Below are 21,931 nucleotides of genomic sequence, written 5' to 3'. Positions count from 1 at the left end.
TATGAGACATAATGAGTAGAGAGGGGGATAGTTGTGGCCGTCGGGGATATGACGGTTCATGCGTGGGACCGCGACCTTGTATTCCTCTCGGTATCTAAAAATGTTATATAGAATGGGTGGGACCGCGACCTCATACTGGAATAAACAAAAAGGGCACCGATAGGCGCCGGTGCGCCGGCCGAATCGTTCGGCCGGTCCAGCCCCAGCCGTTGGATGTGAGCCGCGCAGCCTTTGGATCTGGTTAAAAAAACGCCCCAACAGCTTCTTCCTCGCGTGGTCAGGCCAGATCCGCATCTCTCGCTCGGGGGAGCACGGCGCGGCGCCTCCTGCCCCCTTCTGCGGCCATCCTCGTCGCCGAGCCCCACCCCTCGCCGGCCTTCCTCATCGCCGGTCCCGCGCCCTCGCCGGCCGTCCTCGTCGCCAGTCCCACCATCCCCGGCCGTCCTCGTCGTCGCCTCGACCCATGCAACAACTCTACCTGTGACTGCAGCTCTCGACTGCGATGGTTGTAGCTCCGCCGCCGCCCTCGCCGTGGATGCTGGCTGCAGGGGATTGCATCGACGACGGCCGCCAGTTAATCAGCGCAGTTTGAACGGATGTAGCAAAAACTTCACCGGTAGTAGCAAAAAACAACTGCGGTTGCAGCAAAAACACACCGTCGTCATCGTCGCAGGGGCGCAGCGGTTGTAGCAAAAAACTTCGATGATAGTAACAAAAACCTATTATGGTTGCAGCAAATCGCCATTGCCGCCGTCACGAGGTCGCAGCTCCGGCTTGATCGGTGTAGCACAAAACTTCGTCGGTAGTAGCAAAAATTAACTACGGTTGCAGCTTTTCCTTGTTATGCCGTGTCGTCCGCCGTCACTGATGTAGCAAAAAAGGTCGCTAGTAGTAGCAAAAACCAATAACGGTTGTAGCAAAAATCTCGTCGCCCGTCGTCTCGCCGTGACTGTTTGTAGCAAAAACCGATGCAGGTTGTAGCACCGAGGCTCGTCGGTTGTAGCAAAAAATGACCATGGTTGTAACCTCGATCCAGCAAACTTGTGCCGCGGGTGTAGTCCGGCGTGGCCGGTTGCAGCTCCGGCGTGGCCGGGTCTGACGAGGTAGGCAGAGCTCCGGTGGCGCGGAACCAAGCGGATCTGGGCGAGGACAGCCGGATCGGCTGATTCCCATGGCGGCGGCGGCCTGGGAGGCCTCCGGGCGACGACGATTGACCAAGGCAGCGGGGCCTGAGAAGGAGCAGAGAAAGAGAGAGAGACGAGCGACGAGCGACGGGGAGAAGAGAAAAAGGTGGAAGAAGACCCACGGGGGCAGGGGCCCATCCTACGTGCCGTTAGCCGAGTGGCTGGGAGGAGGCGCGCGTGGATTGGACCGGCGCAACGGTTCGGCCGGTGCCCCGACCACAAACAGTTCCCAAACAAAAACGGCCTGCTGATCCTAAATTCCACGTGTAAGTAGTAAACCTAACCGGTATGTATCTCATCCGCTTGAAAAGACTTAGAAATGCTAAAAATCTGACATCAAATTTTTAGGCCCGAGGATGACAAATTTAGTTTATGCAAGCATGGCAATTTTCATGGCAAAAGATTAAACTGAGCCAGACTCATCATGCTCACCAACTCAAATTGCTATCCTCGTTGAACATAACTTATCATAAAAAATGTTCGATGTATCATACTCCCTCCGTTTCTTTTGCCTCCGCGTATAAAATTTGGTTAAAGTCAAACTACACAAAGTTTGAGCAAATTTATATCAAAAATATGAACATCTTCAATACTAAACTATATAGTATGAAAATACATTTCATGGTGCATCTGATAATGTTATTTTTTTATTGTGAATGTTGGTATCTTTTAAGTAAAGTTAATCAAACTTTGTAAAGCTTGTCTTTCATCAAACTTTTTTTTTGACGGGAAAAAGAGTTGTCTTTCATCAAACTTTATACGTAGACTAAAAAAAACTCGGAGGGAGTACTTTAAAATCTGATTTTTTTAAGGGTATACTAAAAAATCTTCTGATGTTCAATAGATATTCTGTTCCAAAGATTTTGGCAGCCGCCAAATCTAGTGCACAAAACGAGACTGCAGCGGGAAAATAGGATCGCACAGAGGCGATCTAGGCAGGTGACAAGGTTCCCTTGCGCGCCGCCTGTGGTGCCGCCGGTTCCCTCTCTCTCCGTCGGCCGCTCCGACGGCGGGAGGGAGGGGGAACCTCGGGTCTATTCACTTGGTGCGTGTGTGGTAGGTTAGGGTTGAGGGAGACGTTGCCGAGGCCGTTGCGGTGGTGTCGCGTCGCAATAAGTTTCTCCGGGCTCCGCTCGCGGTCAGGCAAGGCTTTTGCCTTCGTCTAGGAGCCAGCGGGGTGGGGGATCCCCGGATCTCGTCGAGGTCGCGGGCTATGGTGGATGGAGGTCCATTGGCACTGGCCGTTTGGGTCCTTAGATGGGCGATGGATGCAGGGAGACGAAGACCCTTCTTCTTCCTTGTTGGTATGATTTGCTGCTACTGTTCTTCTTCTTTCTCTGCGCCGATGCTGGTGGGAGATTCTGCTTTGTCCGGGCGGAAGGTCCGGCCACGGTGCTAGACCGGTTTGATGACTCGAGTTCTCTTCCTTCCGGAAGGGACACTTTTCGCGGTACTCAAAGCCAAAGATGGACGACTGTTGCAGGTGCGTTGGATTGATGTCCATGCCCTCTCCGCACTGGTGTCAAGAAAGGAGGAAGCAGCGTGGCGGCAATTGTACCGTGGTCGAAGATGATGACCTGCTTGCGCCTGGTTGCAGATCCTTCTGCTGCAGGGGTCTTCTCTTAAGATCCAGGGATGATGACATGGGGCTTCGGAGATCTTCTTGTGTTACGGTTGTCTTAGGATACTCTAGGTGTTCATGGTCCTTTGTGTTTGCGTTTTAGTGTGCTTGTAAGGGTCATCTACTTTATACTGTTTCGTGATTTGAATGAAAAATTCTAAAAAAAAAAAGAGAGAGAGATTTTGGCAGCCACGGAAGTAAACAGAATGTTTGTTGTCTCAGAAAAAAAAAACAGATTGTTTGTTTTGATTTGACTGTAACCGCCCGAGCGGCCTCACCGCCGCCAATGGAGGCCACCTCCTCAACCTCCTCCGTCTCTCCGATCCCATTCGCTTGACCACTCCACGAAGGACCAGCGCGTAAGACATGGGAGGAGGAGGACTCCCGTGGTGGCTGGTCACCACCGAGTGCACGCCGCCGCCGTCGTCGTCAGGCTCCCTCGCCGGCACCCTCGCCTTCATCTTGCTCTCACCCTGCCCGCAGCGCGCGCTCCTCGGCGCCATCGACCTCCTCTTCCTCCTCGCCTCGCTCGTCCTTGTCCTCGCCAGCCGCCGCGACTCCGGCCGCGCGGGGCCTGAGCACGAGGCGCTGCTGCCGGCGCCCACCGCGCCGTCGCGGCCCATCACATGCGGTTATGCCGTCGCGCTCGGCGCGTCCGTGGTCTTCGCCGCGGCGTCCGCCGTCCTCCTCGCGATCGCGGCCTTCCTCCTGCCGCCCGCGGCGTGGCTCTACGCGGAGTCCGCTTTCCTCGCCGCCCACTGCGCCGCGCACGCCGTGGCCGCGTGGACCGTGGTCGCCGCTTCGCGGAAGCCAGCCGCCGCAAACCCTCCGATACACCTCCGCATCTTCTGGATCGCAACCGCCCTCTGCGCCGCACTGTTCTCAGCCTCCGCGGCGATCCGCTGCGCCGGCGGCTCTCCGCTCTTCCCCGACGACGTCCTCGCCTTCGTCGGTCTCCTCCTCTCGCTGCCGCCCGCGTACATTACCGTCACCACCACCTGCACGGCGCGCGATGAAGGGAACCAACAGGACCAAAACCCCAGCGCGGCGGCGGCGACGCCGTACGCCACCGCGTCGTTCCTCTCGCGCGCGACCTTCAGCTGGATCAGCCCGCTGGTCTCCAAGGGGCACGCCAATGGCTCCCTCGCCGCGACCGGGGACGTGCCCCCGGTGTCGCCGGCCCACAGCGCCGAGGCGACGTACGCTCTGCTCGCGTCCAACTGGCCGGACGCTGCGCGGAAGTGGCGGAGCCCGGTGGGCGTCGCGCTCTGCCTTTCCTTCTGGCCGCAGCTCCTACTCACCGCCGCGCTCGGCCTCGTCCAGCTCGCGGCCATGTATGTCGGCCCCTCGCTCATCGACCGCTTCGTCGAGTTCATCCGCCTCGGGGGCACGCCGTGGGAGGGTCTCCGGCTAGTCCTCATTCTGCTCGTCGGCAAGGCGGTCCAGACGCTGGCGTCGCACCACTACAACTTCCAGGGCCAGCTCCTGTGCATGCGCATCCGCGGTGCGCTGCTCACGGCGCTGTACCGCAAATCGCTGCGGCTGTCCGCCGGCGCGCGCAGGGTGCACGGCGCCGGCGGCATCGTGAACTACATGCAGGTGGACGCCTGGGTCGTATCCGGCGCCATGCACGGGCTGCACGACCTCTGGCTGATGCCACTGCAGATCGCGGTGGCGCTGCTCCTCCTGTATGCGTACCTCGGCCCGGCCGTGCTCATGACGCTCGTCGTGATCGCCGCGGTCGCCGTGGTCACCGTGTTCGCCAACAAGCTCAACATGGGCTACCAGTTCAAGTTCGTCGAGGTCCGCGACAGCCGCGTCAAGGCCCTGACAGAGATGCTCAACCACATGCGCGTGATCAAGCTGCAGGCGTGGGAGCATACATTCGGCGACAAGGTTCGGGAGTTCCGGCGGGCCGAGGTCGGGTGGCTGAAGAAGATGATATTCTTCGAGTGCGGCAGCACCGTGGTGTACTCCAGCGGGCCCGTCGCCATGGCCGCGCTCGTCTTCGGGACATACCTCGCCGCGAGAGGGGAGCTGGACGCCGGCAAGGTGTTCACGGCCACCGCCTTCTTCCGCATGCTCGTTGGGCCCATGAGCAGCTTCCCGCAGACGATCGCCATGTCCGTGCAGGCGTTCGTGTCGCTCGGCAGGCTGGACAAGTTCCTGTCGGACGCCGAGGTTGACAGCGCGGCGGTTGAGCGTCTTGGCAACAGCGGCTCCGGGGATGAGGTGGCCGTGAAGGTGCAAGACGGAGTGTTTGCATGGGACGTCGAGGGCGGTGAGGGCGAGGAGAAGGATGTCGGAGGGGAAGAGCCGGTGCTGAAAGGGATCGAGATGGAGGTGAGGAAGGGCGAGCTCGCGGCGGTGGTCGGCACCGTCGGCTCCGGCAAATCGTCGCTGCTGTCGTGCATCATGGGAGAAATGCACAAGTTGTCCGGCAAGGTGAGTGTAGTACTTTTATTTGAAATGAACAATGATTCAAAGGATTTCTGAAGGAATTTTAAGGATTTTAATCCTCGGCAAAAATGAACAGAGCTTTTGTTAAGGGATTTTAAGGATTTTAATTCCTTAAGGAATTTGAAGGATTTGAAGGATTGAGGAATTCATACATTGACATTCCAGAGCTTTTCTAGTTTCTAGAATTAGGTCACCCACAATTTCTAGAAAACCAAAGCTTTTCTGTCTCTCGAATTAATCAGCTTAATTACTTTTCTGCCTCAGCAACATCTGTCTTATATTGTCTTCTGTCTTTGATATAGGTTAGCGTATGTGGGAGCACAGCATGTGTCAGTCAGACAGCTTGGATCAGAAATGGAACCATTCAGGAGAACATCTTATTTGGACAGCCAATGCATCGAGAAAAGTACAGGGAAATCATACATGCTTGTTGCCTAGAAAAAGATCTAGAAATGATGGAGTTCGGCGACCAGACTGAAATCGGAGAGCGTGGGATCAACCTCAGTGGCGGCCAGAAACAGCGCATCCAGCTGGCTAGAGCAGTCTACCAAGATTGTGATGTATATCTTCTTGATGACATATTCAGTGCAGTCGATGCTCATACTGGCTCAGCTATCTTCAAGGTAAATCTTATTTTTCTTTATAGTAATGGACATTGGAAAACCTTCTAAACCAATGTATGTTATATATATCTTATTATTATTTAGTTGGGTCTATCAAGTTTGTGCTAAGTACAGTGCTATGCTAGTATTTTAGCCAGTTATTAAGTACTCCTCCGTTCCAAAATACTCCCTCTGTAAACTAATATAAGAGTGTTTAGATCACTAAAGTAGTGATCTAAACGCTCTTATATTAGTTTACGGAGGGAGTAGAGTACAAAGTTGAGTCATCTATTTTGGAACGGAGGGAGTAGTACACTAACAGTTAGTCCTTTTCTGCAGGAATGTCTTAAGGGAATACTGAAGAGCAAGACTGTTTTGCTTGTTACTCACCAAGTGGATTTCTTACAAAATGTGGATACTATATTTGTAAGTTCCATTTTTCAACTCCGCGTATTGATTATGGAGAAAATAGAGTATACATATATTCTTGCTTCAGAAATGAATAAGCGAATCACTCGGAACAAATTGCAGAGCATCAGTAGCAATGTTTTCTTTTGGTTCAGTAAGTATGGAAAGAACAACTGTATTCTTCATACCTATGGTTACTAAAAACTTTCTTTCTATGTTCTTCAAATCTATTTAAGCTTACTTTAGTTGCTTTATTTGTCAACATATGACATACTTATGGTACTACGTGAAAGATAGCACCGTGATGTTACCGACAGATAACAGAGATGAAACTGTATTAACATTTTTCTAACACATACTGTATTAACTTGTGTTCGAACATGCAGGTAATGAAAAATGGTGGGATTATTCAGTCAGGGAACTACGGTCACTTACTAGATTCATGTCCAGAATTTTTAGCACTTGTGGCTGCTCACCACAGTTCTATGGAAGCATCTGGGGTGCAAGGTCACAATGTTCAGAACACTGAGAATTGCCGAGCCGCCACGGTATCACAAGAGACCCCTTCTGTTAACTCCAACTCCAGTAGCGAAAACAGCGATGCAAATGCCGTTGCGCCGAGCAAAGAAGCAGGTTCGTCCAAGCTGATCCAGGAAGAGGAGAAGGAGAGTGGACGAGTAAGCTGGCATGTGTACAAGCTATACGTCACACAGGCTTGGGGCTGGTGGGGAGTTCTGCTCATTCTAGCTTTGTCTGTGCTGTCAGAGGGCTCCACAATGGCAAGTAACTACTGGATGTCATATGAAACATCAGGGGGCACCATATTTGATATCTCAAAGTTTCTTGGCGTCTATGTTTCGATAGTCGTTGTTTCGATTGTGTTTGAATTTATCGCCGTTCTTTTCCAAGCATTTTTGGGGCTTAAGTCAGCCCAGGCCTTTTTCAGCAAGATGTTGGACAGCATTCTGCGAGCTCCGATGTCATTTTTCGACACCACTCCTTCGGGCAGGATCCTAAGCCGGGTATGTCATATGAGGCCATAGATTTAGTTTGTTTACCGGCCATGTATACAGATGCAATCATGTGTGTATTATTTTTTCAGGCATCAGAGGACCAGACTAAAATAGACGTTTACCTTTTATTCTTTACGGGTGCCGGCATATCGATGTGCATTTCGGTGGCTAGCAGCATTGCCGTTACCTGTCAAGTAGCATGGCCATCAGTCATAGCAGTGCTTCCCCTACTGCTTCTTAACATTTGGTACCGGGTATAATCCAGATGCTACAATGCATCTTAGAGGACTCAACTAATTCTTCATATCACTAAACCTTATGTGAATAATGACAAAGTTTTCTTTTCTGACTTTTCTTAATGTTCCTCAGAATCGTTATATTGCAACATCCCGAGAGCTAACTCGCCTTCAAGGAGTAACAAAGGCACCGGTTATTGATCACCTCACCGAGTCCTTTTCGGGCTCTCCAATTATAAGGTGCTTCGGGAAAGAGGATGAATTTTGCCAAAAAAGCTTGGACATGATTGATTCGAATTTGCGCATGTCTTTCCATAATTATGCAGCAAGTAGGTGGTTTGGGTTTCGCCTGGAGCTAATCGGCACACTTGTGTTGTCTATAACTGCTTTTCTGATGATCAGTTTGCCTACCCATTTCATCAAGAAAGGTATTATTAGTCTCCATTAACTGAGTACTTATAGAATTGCATCTCATAAACTAGTTTCGTGCAACTGCTAGCAACTGGGCAAACTTTCTTAATTTTCCACCTTTCTGGGTCTGTTTATTTGTGAGTTGTGACCTTCAAATGCATTATGCCATTCCTTCATGATATTTTACTGTTTCTAATGTAGAATTTGTCGGCATGTCTCTGTCCTACGGTCTTTCTCTCAACTCCTTGGTGTACCATGCAATTTCCATAAGCTGTATGATAGAAAATGATATGGTCTCTGTGGAGAGGGTGAATCAGTACAGTAGCCTTCCTTCTGAGGCAGCAGGGGCATTGGCAGATTGTCTGCGTCCCTCGCGAAATTGGCTCCGACGGGGAGACATTGAAATAAAGGATCTAGAGGTCAGCGATTCTTCTTTTCTCTTGTTAATTCTTCCTTTCGGCAATCTTCTTTTTGTAAACTACTATTCTCTAGGTGAGTGACAGAAATGAGCCACAAAATGCTGTTGTTTTCAGGTCAGATATAGACCAAACACACCTCTAATCTTGAAAGGCATTACGATAAGCATCCGCAGCGGAGAGAAGATTGGCGTTGTGGGAAGGACCGGCAGTGGCAAGTCAACTTTGATCCAGGCGTTGTTCAGGCTTGTGGAGCCAGTGAAAGGCCAGATCATCGTCGACGGAGTCGACATTTGCACTCTGGGCCTTCATGACCTGAGGTCTCGCTTCGGTGTCATTCCTCAGGAGCCTGCGCTCTTCGAAGGAACCGTGAGAAGCAACATTGACCCAATTGGGCAGTACTCCGAGGCTGAGATATGGCAGGTAACAGGATATAGCCCTTGTGTGTAATATATGAACTTCAGTGCTCTATGATATGAGTAATTCATTGTTTCTGTTGGTCAATGCTCCTTTATTTAATATAAGAAGTTTCGACACTGTCATTTTTGACACTATGACAGTGTCAAAAAACGTCTTATATTATGTTACTGAGGGAGTAATATATAAGTTGGACTTCTTTACTTGTTGATGTTACCTTGCATCAATTTTATTAAAATGGATGTGTGCATGCATCTTCTTGATTCAGAGGCCGGGGATTTAATTTTAACCTCGTTTTCAAAAAAGATAAAAGAAAAAATGCTAGAGACTGCTCTACCTTCTGTTTCAAATTAATATATTTGTTTCTATATACAGGCCCTTGAGCGTTGCCAGCTGAAAGACACAGTAGCTGCAAAGCCTGAGAAGCTTGATGCACAAGGTATATATGTTTATCATATGGGAATCTTGATCCTATGTAGAATCATGACTAAGTGATACATTGCAAAATGGCAGTCCAGGCTTTATAATCTTTAGGCCTGATCCTATAATTAATAATCCTGTGGTCCTGATCTTGGAATACACAAATTCAGTCCTTGCTTAAGCACAAGTTTGTTTAATAATTAAAGATATTACGACAGAGAAGTAAATGACATTGTTTGTAGAGATTATTACCGCACAAGCTTCATGGTTTTCTGCGCAATCTAGGCATTCATTTCATATTCTTTGGTGACATTAGTCAAATACTTGTTGCATGTTTATTTGTAGTTGCGGACATGGGTGAGAACTGGAGCGTGGGGCAACGCCAGCTCCTGTGCTTGGGCCGTGTCATACTGAAGCGCAGCCGGGTGCTGTTCATGGACGAGGCCACCGCCTCCGTCGACTCCCAGACCGACGCGGCCATCCAGAGGATCATCCGGGAGGAGTTCCGGGAGTGCACTGTCATCAGCATTGCTCATCGTGTCCCGACGGTCATGGACAGCGACAGAGTTCTGGTGCTGGATGCCGGTAGGCTGCGCCGCTCTTCTTTTACACGAATCATACTGTGTGTTTCTCATGTCTTTCAGACAAGAAGTGAACTGCTCGTCTGTTTGAATTCAGTATGTATTTTATTATCATTGTTTCAGGTTTAGTCAAAGAATTTGATACTCCATCCAAGCTGATGGGAAGGCCATCAGTTTTCGGGGCGATGGTTCAGGAGTACTCAAGCCGCTCGTCACAGGCAACCTAGATCAAGTTTCAAGATGAAAAAGGTTTAGAAAAACAAGTAGTCGTAGGAAAAGATGGATTCTAGAGTGAAATCTGTAAAGTATGCAGCCATAGGACAATGAGCATATCTGAGTCTTTAGTTTGTGCATCGCTGGCAGCCATGTTCGGCGCTCCAAAATCAAGACCCGGGGCTCGAGGCTACTTTTAGCCATCGCTCAAACGTGTTGCTTTTCCGGTTGCGTGAGGTCTCGGGGAAGAAAACAGGACCAGTGGCTGTAAGTTTTTAGGTAGGCTTGGCTGCCGTTCAGCATGAGGCTTCAATCTTGTTGTGTTTTTTCACTTTTTGAGAAAAGAGGGCCCTCCCCTCTCTTATTTCATTTAACAGAAAACCAGGGTCTTTGATTACAAACTAGAGTACCAGATTACCTACTAATAGAAAGCAACTGAGGATTCCACGAGGTTCAACCAGCACAAAATAAGGAACCTCATACAGCTAACCAGAGCATAACAAACGTATACATGTTCTTCAAATGAAGCTGGAGTAATCGTCATCCTTAGCAGCTAGCTGCAAACTGAAGCCGTGAAGCTCTCATTTGCTATTTGCTCGATTAGTTTTGTTCCCCACATCAGCTCCCCTTGATTTCCCGGTTTTTGCCGCAGAATCGTCTGGGAATTAAACCGAAAACATAATTGGTGAATCAAGGTAGAAGGACAATTAACTCTCGTGTACAAATATCATTTCGATTTCTCCAGATAGTCCAAAAAAATAACAGCCATACCATAGAGACTAGATGCTTATAAACTTCAGGAAAAAAATTAGCCATGCTCCAAAACAATTATTAAGATCAGTAGGAATATTATTCGGACTACAAGCACACTGTATCAAACTCTAGATAAGTCTTTATAGAGGGCAAGAGAAAAAAAAATGGTGGTCCACAGTTTCGTCTTGTCCACATAAAGGACGAGCCTTGCTACTTGTCCATCCCCTTTTCAACAGGTTATCTTTGTAAACACACTATTTTTCTACAATAACTATAAGAACACTCTAATCTTGGGAGGTATTTAACTTCCCACATAAACGTGTGTGGAAAGTTACTATCATTGATCCAATTTTTGATAGGGATTTGACAGAAAACTTACCATCAGCAGTAAGCATCCCATCTAACATTATCTCTATGATCAGATAACGCTATTTCATCACATTCTTCCTTCAATTCATTCCGCATCTCCAAAGAATCCTCCGGTAGTGTTCTTCTAAAATTGATTATATCCCACCCTTTTTCAAACTTAGTGGCAACAAAAATGTTCCTATCAAAACAAATATTATATGAACTAGCATGAGACTTACATAAAGGTCTATAACCTAGCCACCAATCCTCCCAAAACCTGGTATTTTTACCATCTCTTATAATCTTCTTACGTTCTGATGGAATCTCCAGATTTATGGTTAATGTCTAACAGGCATTTACCATTAATATCTTTACTATTAAAAGGAAGTTTGCGCTCATGATGCTAGCTTTGGTGTTTGTGCGTTCGTCTCTCGTCCCTCCTCCCAAAACCATGGTTTGCATTGGCTCAATCAACTCAAATCAAATCTTCCCAAAACTTCAACAAAATCAAAACATTTCTAGCTTGTCCTATCCATACCCAAATCCAATCAAATTATAACAAACCTCAACGAAATCAAAACATTCCTTGCCTTTCCTATCCATACTCAAGTCAAATCAAATCTTACCAAGATCTAGAATATGGTGGATGCAAGGTATATGTAGGTTGGTGTTGAACCACTAGAATATGTATGCCCCCTATGGTACACACAATCAATAAACCTCTATGTATTAAAGATTACTGCCTGCCAGAGACCCTGCTCGGTCTTAAATTTCCAAAACCATTTAGGCAACATAGCTTTAATCATATGTTACAAATTTTAAATGCATACTTGTTTTTTTTTTGGCTTGGCAAACAGTGCCCCAATTAACCAAGTGATTTTTTTCATCCTCTTGTCAGACCATCGTAGGGTTATGTGACAGGAACTTAATACTTGATTTTATCGTCAATTGAAGATCACATGCATAATCTTTTGCTAGTTCATGTGCAATCCTGCTGGCGATAATTTAGTCATATATGAATTAGTAGACGATCATGACTCTGACATCTTTTGACGTTTGTACAAAATCCAAGTCATGGTTTGCTCTATTTTGGCCGACATTTGGCAGGTCAAATACTTAATGATGAAAAAAAACTTGGTGTAAACTTTGCTGAGTGTTTTTATGGAATACCCAACAAAGCGGACAAGTGGCAGCTCCTGATAAGCTATGGCATGATTTTGCCGAGTGCCTGGCACACGATACTTACTTGAAAAAAGCAGCCACGTGTCACTACCTGATGATTTCTGGCAACTCCCATATCCCAAGGTTTGCCGAGTGTCGGGGTGGATGGCACTCAGCAAGGTGACCATGTGGTACCCTCTGGAAGCCCCTCCAGCGCCTATGACTAGCCCTTTAGCCGATTGCCTGGTTGGCTGCACTCGACATATCCCTCTTTGCCAACTTTCTTGTAGTTGGCACTCAGCAAAGTATGGACACTTGACACTAGTGATCTCTTCTCCGTGTTGTTCATACACCTATTTGCCGAGTACCCGATTGCTGACACTCGGTAAAAAAACACTCAAAAAGATGGCTTTGCCGGTCCTAGCACTACCATGTGTTGTTTGCCCGAGTGTAACACTCGGCAAATATTGGATGAGTATTTACCACCTTTTGCCTTCAATTCCGGCAGTCTTCACTATCATCCACATATAGCCCCTCCATTTTTATTTACTTTGCATATTAGCTTTGTCCGAAGTGAGACTTTATAGAGTTGGACCAAATTTATAGAAAACAATATGAACATTTATAATAAAAAATAGAGTGGTTGTGAAAATATATTCAATAATGATGAATCAAATAGTATCGATTTGGTATTGTATTCTTCTATAAAATTGGTCAACATTTACAAAGTTTGACTCCAGACAGGGTAATATGTGGACTAAATAAAAATGGAGTATCAGACTCTAACCAAATTTGTCAATAACCATTGGGATGCATTCAATCAGTTTGTCATAATGCTTGGGCAAGTAGAGCAACTTACAAAAGGATCTCTAGTTTTCCATAGCTGACTATTTTCATGTATGCACTGCACATTGCAGCCTGCCAAAGGTAGTGCTTGTAGAGGGAAGTCCCCAAAACAAGAAAATTTAACTAATTAACCTGGAGCTCTGAGTTTTTATTGGTCTGTGTATGGAAATGGCACCTCGCTTATTTCCTGTCGCGTGGAAGAAGTTTGTCGTGAGGATTTTTGTTTACACTTATGTCATAAACTACTTTAGGTGGCCTAATCTATCCTACAATGGTGAATGATGTAGCGCCTTTAGGCACTGGTACTGCCTGTTTCGCATGAAGGAAGTTGTACCACTTTCTTTTCTCTACCATCACAGATATTCGTGAGTAGACATTTTCTACCATGCTCATTCACCTCTTTGTTCATGTAAACCATTGGCATATAATTGTACAGTTGAATGTGCATTGATTTAGTATACATTATTTCATTCCATGGTGACAATTGTTGTTTAAATAGTGAAGTGTGAGCTTTTGAGAGCATCTAATACATCAATCACACATGTGTGGTATTCTTTTCCGTAGAAGTTCCTAGTTTTTGTGGACTTGATACCTTGTGGTAGACTTTTAGTGTACTTGCTATCTTGCGGAATAGACTTATGATTTCTTCATCTTGTGCCCTACACATACATTCAGAATTCAAATATATTCATAAATGTGCATGTGGTAGGAGGATATATCATGATGAATAGCTATTACGAGGTTTCTTATAATGCTGGAATAACATTTTTGCTATATAAATAACTTGAGATATTTTTTACTTCAATAGAGTTTGATGATAACTTTGATTAAATAGTTTTCGTAGTTTATTTATTTTTTACCGTTTCACATGTGGAGATACTGGTAGCTCTCGGTGCCTCTCCAAGTTCTATACTGCTTTCTGGGTTGGGCTTCAACTGGATGCTTGAACCCTTGCTAATAACAAGGACGCGATATCTAGATCCTAAAGGCGATGTGATGAATGGGTTGGATGGCTCTTGAGTCACCACGACTTATCTCCGTCGGCGACCGATTTTCTGGATCCATTCTTGCTCCCGACACTCACTTCGGGTCTTTAACTGAAATTCTCAACTATGGCCACCAAACTACCACGCCTACCCCGACACTAGCACCAACTCGGAAAATTAATAATGATGCCAGTGATTCACATTGTCGACAATCCGAGTTTGTAAGGTTCGGGTTGTTAGAATTCTATTTTGTTGTGTGTCGTCGATGGGTAACTTGTTTGCTAATGTACTGACCTAAATAACATATTTATGCCAAATATTTTTATTTATTTAAAAATTATTTTGTCGACATATGGTCAACAATACATTTTTTTTGTCTGGAGTGACTATGGCTTAGGGCCAGTTCTTTTGCATCTTATTTCGGCTTATTGTGAAAATAAGCCAAAAGCCCAAAAGAACTCATTTTAGGAGTGGAGCTTAACTTATTTCCACAGCCCTTCTCTTCACAATGGAAAAAAGTTGGGGGTATGGCAGCTTCCCGCAGCTTTTCGCGGCAATCACTTAAAAACGAAACGGTATTTTCCTTTGCCCTCGCACTTCAACACAATTACGGAGGAAATGCCACCGCGCCCCTCAGTGTACCAGCCCCGAAGGAAAATCGCTCGCAATGCCCCGCGCCCCTGTCGTCCCTCTCCTCCTGCGGTTAGGGTTTCCCCGCTGCTGCCGCCTCCAGCCGCCGCCGGTGGCCCCGCCTCAAGCCGCCGCCAGTTGGCAGCCGCCGCCCGCTGGCCGCGCCTCAAGCCACCGCTGCCAGACCCGGCTCAACCTCAAGCCGCCGCCACCGACCCCTTTGTCAAGCAGGACGGCTGCCCGCCTCCAGCGCCCGTGGACGTCGGCTTCCGAGCTCGACTGGATGGGCGCCGACCCCCTTCTCCGTCGAGATCGACGGCGGCTGCTCCTCCCCGGTGCCCCGCTCAGCCCCACTCTCCTTCCATGGCTGAGACGCCCCTTGGTTCGTCGCCGTCGTCATCAACGCACTGCCCTGACGCCCGGCACCTGCACTTCTCTGGACGCCATTTCAAATTCTATTTCAGAGATGCATATGAATTTTGCTGACATATCTTCAGGAAGTGCAGTGCTCATGTGCACCTTAGTTTTTAGTCATGTCCAAGTTTCTATCTGTTGTGAAAAAAGGATGAATGTTGCTAGTGAATGTTCAGAAATTTGTATGCAAACACTAGCATTTTGATTGTTGTTTGGTTTGGTCCTACTATACCTTTTGCAAGTGTAAGAGAGTATGAATAAAGTTGTCCAAGTGCTGCTACAGTTCACAGAACTGCAGTTAAATGTCATACAGTTACATTTTAGGGGTATTGTAGACTTTTCATCGGAGAACCCAGAACATAAGCTTGGACAAAAGAACTGGATGGCTTATGCTAGGGGGCTTATTTCCATTGCAGCTTATCAATGACTTGTTTCCACCGCAGCTTATGCATAAGCCACACCTCAAAAGAACTGGGCCTTAGTTGACTAGATATAGTTTATTAGAGAAAATGATTATATATAGTTTTTCTAAGTTAACACTTGATTTGCAAACATACTTGTTTTAAATATTTTCTTTCATTAAGGTGACATTGAATTCTTTGACTTTGAAAATATTACCTCAAAATAATCTTTAGTTTAACTTACTGTTTCTAGATCAAAGAAAACAAAAGAAAAAATTGCATGGCTCCGCGTATTAACTTCATGTGTTTTAATGAATAGTAGTATATGTAGGTGTTTTCATTTGTTCTGTTATTGTTAAATATCTTCACATGGATGTACAATCTAACAAATATCTTGATAGGAATTCTCAAAGTGCATAGTTTTCTATCTTATGTGCAGTGAATAGAAGAATTTAGATTATGTAGTATTTCTACTAGGGGTTTGTCCTCGAACTGCTGGCTTTCCTTGCTTACTAGTTTTTTCATCACCATGTATTTTTTCACATTCCTAGGTCCAACAATATGATAACATAATTTATTGGTGCGTACATTGTACTTTGTGTGAAACATGATGCATAGTGAACCAAAGTGCTTCTTCTCTCATCAAGAGATACAAGAAGACACTCATATGTTCCTAAAGTGTGTCAGCAATGAATAATGTTCTTATGATATTTCCATCTATGTCATCTATCTATTATATACTAAAATCATAATGCAAGGAAAAAATAGAGAAATAATTTAGAAATTGTTGTGTGGTTGGCTTCTAGTATGAGCGCATAGTATGGCGGTCCCGTTTGTAACATGTATCTCACAGCTGTTGATCTTGGTCTTGTCTTGAATGGTCAGTTATTTGGCCTAGTCTTAGGCTTGTAGTTATTATTCGTTCTATCAATGCATCAAGAGTTTGAGAAACAAGCTTTGCATTTTCTAGAGAAAGATAACTGGCAAGTATCCACCATAACGACAACCTGATTCTTCCATGATTCTTTTAGTAAAAGCTTAGCCAATCATCAAGTAGTCCACCTCAGTTCAAATGGCTATGGAAAAGAACCTATCAACTCAAACACAAAGTGTTCTTTTGGTTCCTACTCAGTGATATAGTGACGCCGAAAAAAAATTGAGTGGGAAAAGCAAACATCTGCATTGCTATATCTATGTTTCTACCAAAAGAACATGCTGAAAAAACATCAATTCACTTGGGACTGTTTTTGCTCAACAATATTGGGACCTTCTATGGCTTCAAGCAATAGCGGTATCTCTCATCTTGATTAAATCATCATCTTTAGGGATACTCCCAGTGTACCTTGCTTAATAGAAATCATTGCAGTGGTAGCTTGGAGCATATGGAAAACCCCAAGGTTGAAAGAAAAGTTTGTAATTTTATCTTTTCATTCCTCAGCTCTTACGAAAGTTTATAAATGGTCCCTCAACTCCAAAACCAGAAAAACATAGTCCCTCAACTTTAAAACTAAAGAAGTTTAGTCCATCATGCCCTTCGGGTGGTTTTCGTACGACATGAACTGTAAATTCGAAAAAAATAGCAAAGAAGATGCATTTTTCTGCATCGAAATGCTCGGGTGTGCAACATGCGTGCAATTTTTTGTGGTGTTTGGACATTCGAGGAGCTTGTGGTAGAAAATATTGAGGAACCCTAGGGTGAACAGTAAATTCAAAAAATGTAGTAAAATGATTCAAAAAAAGATGTGAATTTCTTTTAGCATCCAAGATTCTTGGGTGCGCAAGGTGTGTGAAAACTTTCATGGTGTTTCTAAACTGTAAGAGCCCATGGCAAAAAAACAAAATTTGGCTCAGAAAGAAACTTTGAAAAAGTGCACTATGTTGTTTCTTTATTTCTCTCGGATGCCATTTAATCACAAAACAATTCACACACCTTGCGCTCCCAAGAATAATGCCAAAATATTCTGTTCACCCTAGGGAAGATTTCCTCTACTTTTTTCCCACAAGCGCCTCAAACATCCAAACACCACGGAAATTTGCACACATCTTGCACACGCGAGTATCTTTGATGTCAATAAAATTCAGATTTTTTTTATTTGTTGCTATTGTTTTTAACTTATTCTTCATCGATTTACTGTTCACATCAGATGGAAACCGCCCGAAGCAGCACGAGGGATTATACTTGTCCGGTTTTGAAAGCTGAGGGACTAAGGTTTTCTGGTTTTGGAGTTGATGGAACATTTCCAAACTTTTGGAAGAGTTGATGGACGGAAAAATTACTTTTCCACTTCTTTTTTGATTTGCACAAACCCCTTTTTAATTAATGCAAATACAATAGGCAATTCTCCCACTGGTTACCTTAATAGACAGAATGTCCACGTCGCAATAATTTGCTTCTCAGCGCCATGTGGGGACAACGATTTGATGCAATTTCTTGAAATTAACACAATTTAACAATGTGACACTCTTGATTATTTTATATAGGAAGCAATATTCCATCTCGATTCATCAATCATCCTTTTGTTGGGCGTGTAAATCGATCTAGTCCCATGTATTATCCATATCGAAGTCAGTCAACGTATGTCCACACACATATCGCATGTGGCAAGAGAGGAAGGACCACATTGAAATCTATGGGAGACGTTTGGTACGGACTAAAAAGGTAACATTAAGTTGGAAAATGACTTCAGGACCAGACATATTAGCGCGTTGTGTTCTTTTGTAGAAAGAGGCAAGGCTCACGCTCAGAGCAAACTAAGTTTTTTAGGACTTCTTTGATTCAAATGATCTTCATAGGATATGGATCCTTAGAAATTGTTTCGAAGGATTGCTTTGCACACTATTTTGAAGGGTACAATTTCTTTGTTTTCTCATGGGTAGCAAATACTTTGATTAAAAGTTCTTGTGATTTTCTAGTCCTATAAAAGAGGACATGCCACTCCAATCCTATGTTTTTTTATGTTCCTACGTTTTGGAAATTAGGCCCCAAATTATTTTACGTAAGGCAATCCTCAGCAGAATCCGTCATCTCTCTCCCAGACTGGAGAGCTCACGCACCAAAACGAAATCTATAGACGGCAAGCTGCGTCCATCGTCTCCATCATGCAGTGTGTAAGCGCTCCTTTTTGACTGGGCAATGGAAATGGTCAGTCTCCATGCACATGAGCATGCACGTCCCTCTCCTTGGACGCAGAATTCCAGCTATATTCCTCCTTACTCTTCTGGTCCATCCACGTTGCACCGTATACCTCAAAGGCTACATAACTCCTTCATACTTCCGAAGACCAGCGGCGAAAAGTTGCAGTACTAACTGCATATATTGAGAGATCTGTGTATGATGTTTATGTAGCAACCAAAATTGGACCACTCATTTGTAATTTGTGGCCAACGTCTATCAATAACAAAAGTATGAGTAACCACGTCACAGCCATGACCGAAATCTCACACTCTAAGAGTCAATGGCGAATAGACTCTCGTTGTATGTCCCAGAAGGTAGTGAGGTTGTCTCTGCTCTAGTCAGCAATTTTTTGTTGCATTAAGGAAAATGAAGGTCCCCTGCAAAAAGAAAAAACAAACAACATGAAAGACATATTCACTCACTATGTGTTTTCCAACTCACCTCCTTCCACTAAGCCGAACCAAGCAAACACATCCCATGTGAATGATAGCCTAAGTCATGATTATTATGTCAGTACCATCATTATGCTTTCTAACTTATTTTAAAAATAATTCATACTCTAATGCTTGTACTCGAGATACTTCTAGAAGGAGGTCAACAATCTCTGAGCTCACGATGACCGAAACAAAGTTGTAAGAGCAATCGTCACTTCACCTTCACATATGACCCTTTCCCTCTCAAAATTTATATTCTTCCTCGGAGATGGTCTGGTTTCAAATAAGAAGTGTACGTCACAACTTTTGAAAAATCTTCTCAATTTTTTATCATGACATATTAATGCCATATGATAACACCATACCAAATTGCATGTTTTTTCATACTTTGTTTGCATTTTTTAAAATTAAAAACCAATAACCTCCATGTTCAAAGTCGAGTGTTGGCAACCTAAGGTTTGGAATTCATTTCCTTTTCTTGGATAAGGCCTAAACATGGACTCAAGAATAGAAATACGGTTTTCCAAACTAGTTTTACTATCTTTTCATGCACATGTACTTCAAATATTAGTTATATGCACTAAAAGACTTCAATATACTATCAAACAAACACCGAAAAATGCCAAATTTTGACATGAAAAATAGTACCGACATGCTACTCATTGTTAAAGCGTCGATCCCAAAATGGTGTTTTCTAATAAGGTGATTGTCGGTGTCAAAACCGGCGGATCTTGGGTAGGGGGTCCCGAACTGTGCGTCTAAGGTCGATGGTAACAGGAGGCGGGGGACACGATGTTTACCCAGGTTCGGGCCCTCTCTATCGAGGTAAAACCCTACTTCCTGCTAGATTGATCTTGATGAATATGAGTATTACAAGAGTTGATCTACCACGAGATCGTAATGGCTAAACCCTAGAAGTCTAGCGTATGAGGATTATGATTCTGCCTCTACGGACTAAGCCCTCTGGTTTATATAGACACCGGAGGGGACTAGGGTTGTACAAAGTCGGTTACAGAGAAAGGAATCTTCATATCCGGTCACCAAGCTTGCCTTCCACGCCAAGGAGAGTCCCATCCGGACACGGGAGAGAGTCTTTGGTCTTGTATCTTCATAGCCCAACAGTCCGGCCCAGGTAACATAGTCCGGCTGTCCGAGGACCCCTTAATCCAGGACTCCCTCAGTAGCCCCTGAACCAGGCTATAATGACGAGATGTCCGGCCCGCAGATTGTCTTCGGCATTACAAGGCGTGTTCCTCATCCGAATACTCCAAATCTTCCTTCGAACACAGGAAACGTGTCCGGCTGTGCAAAACAAATACCACACACAACCGTAGAGAGTATAATACATCACGAGTTCAATCTGCTGACAACTTTTTGTAGCATGACATCATGTTGACGCCCGGTTATTATTCAAACCATTTTTAGCCCACCGATCCATACCTCGAGATGCGGTTTCATTGGCATGTCTTGTCAAAGCAGAGATCGTGTCCCCTTATTGCGGGATTCTTATCAATACGGGTACACTAGTAGGGAAAACCCTAGTAGTAGCACGGGTTTTGAGGCTAGCAGCAGCGCGGGAGGCTGCACTACTAATAAGGCGCTACAGCTAACTGTTAGTAGTAGCGCCGTCCGCACCCGCGCTACTACTGTTGACGATATCAGCAGCGTTTTTCTGGAATGCGCTACTTTTAGTTAGCTGTAGCGATTTCCCAGTCCCTCGCTACTGCTATATCTTTCATCATTTCCCCCCGCTTCCTACCCCTTTCGTTTTCAATAAACTGCAATTTTCAGATACTAGGTACTACTAGATATCAAATTCATAAACCATTATAAGTACTAGGTAGTACTCCCTTCATTCCAAATTACTTGTCGTGGTTTTAGTTCAAACCACGGCGAGTGATTTGGAATGAAGGGAGTACTAGATAACAATTTCATGTATAGTCAACATGCATCCTCAAGCAGTACAAGGTCATATCAACGACGATCATCATATGTAGTTCTAGATGATATCGACAACGATCATCATATGTAGTTCTAGATGATATAGCCACACACACATATGTAGTTCTAGATGATATCGAAGACGATCATCATCCTCAAGCCTGGGTGGTGGGTGTTCCTGATAGTAATTAGGATGGCCTGTCCAACACGAAGATTTTTGCCATCGAGGAATCTCTTTCACCCAACCGAGTTTAAGTGTGTGCGACCGTTCGTGTCCACGCGGTAAGTACATGTTGTGACGGAGCCCCTTGCGGTTAGGCGTAGTCCAATTGAGCCTTCTTCATCAGGCTCGATACCATAACTCACAGATTGGCTCTTTGCCAATTTCTGAATAAGAAAAACATATCAATTAATAAATAGCCTCGCACATACTCTTGCTCAGTCTCATTCTTTGAGCTACGATGACTTCATGAAGTGGGTCCTCATCATCTTCATCGAGTGGGTCCTCATTATCTTCATCATCTTCATCATCTTCATCATCTTCCACCAGCACTACTAGGAAAAGGCTTATACATAGAAGTTTACCAGTAGCGTGTGTTTTGGACACCACGGTATTGATAAGTACCAGTAGCGTGTGTTACAAACAACGCTACTGGTACAACTTAGTAGCAGCGTTGGTTTCTTGGAGGCACGCTACTGGTAAGTGAGCCACACCACACCTCCCAACCAAAACATAGTAGCAGCGTTGGCACCCTAACACGCGCTACTGTTAAGAAAATAGCAGTAGCGTGTGTCCACAAAAACGCGCTACTGCTACTTCTTCTATGTGTAATCTTTACCAGTAGCGTGTTTTTTTGGCA

General features: G+C 45.1%; 1 protein-coding gene across 1 annotated transcript; it reads left to right on the top strand.

Moving 5' to 3' along the window:
* The first annotated feature begins 3,097 nt into the window (after positions 1–3,097).
* LOC123043363 (ABC transporter C family member 4) lies at positions 3,098–10,318 on the top strand. Its single transcript, XM_044465777.1, has 11 exons — positions 3,098–5,250; positions 5,568–5,888; positions 6,207–6,293; positions 6,662–7,297; positions 7,378–7,542; positions 7,658–7,952; positions 8,137–8,354; positions 8,469–8,774; positions 9,144–9,207; positions 9,534–9,773; positions 9,893–10,318. Exons 1-11 carry the CDS (start codon positions 3,172–3,174, stop codon positions 9,994–9,996), a joined length of 4,515 nt encoding a protein of 1,504 aa, XP_044321712.1. The 5' UTR covers positions 3,098–3,171; the 3' UTR covers positions 9,997–10,318.
* The last annotated feature ends 11,613 nt before the right edge of the window (positions 10,319–21,931 follow it).

The sequence above is a fragment of the Triticum aestivum genome, chromosome 2B (genome assembly GCF_018294505.1).
Source record: "Triticum aestivum cultivar Chinese Spring chromosome 2B, IWGSC CS RefSeq v2.1, whole genome shotgun sequence".
Lineage (NCBI taxonomy): Eukaryota > Viridiplantae > Streptophyta > Magnoliopsida > Poales > Poaceae > Triticum > Triticum aestivum.
The sequence above is the reverse complement of the archived record's forward strand: the minus strand, read 5'-3'. Positions and strand labels throughout refer to the sequence as shown.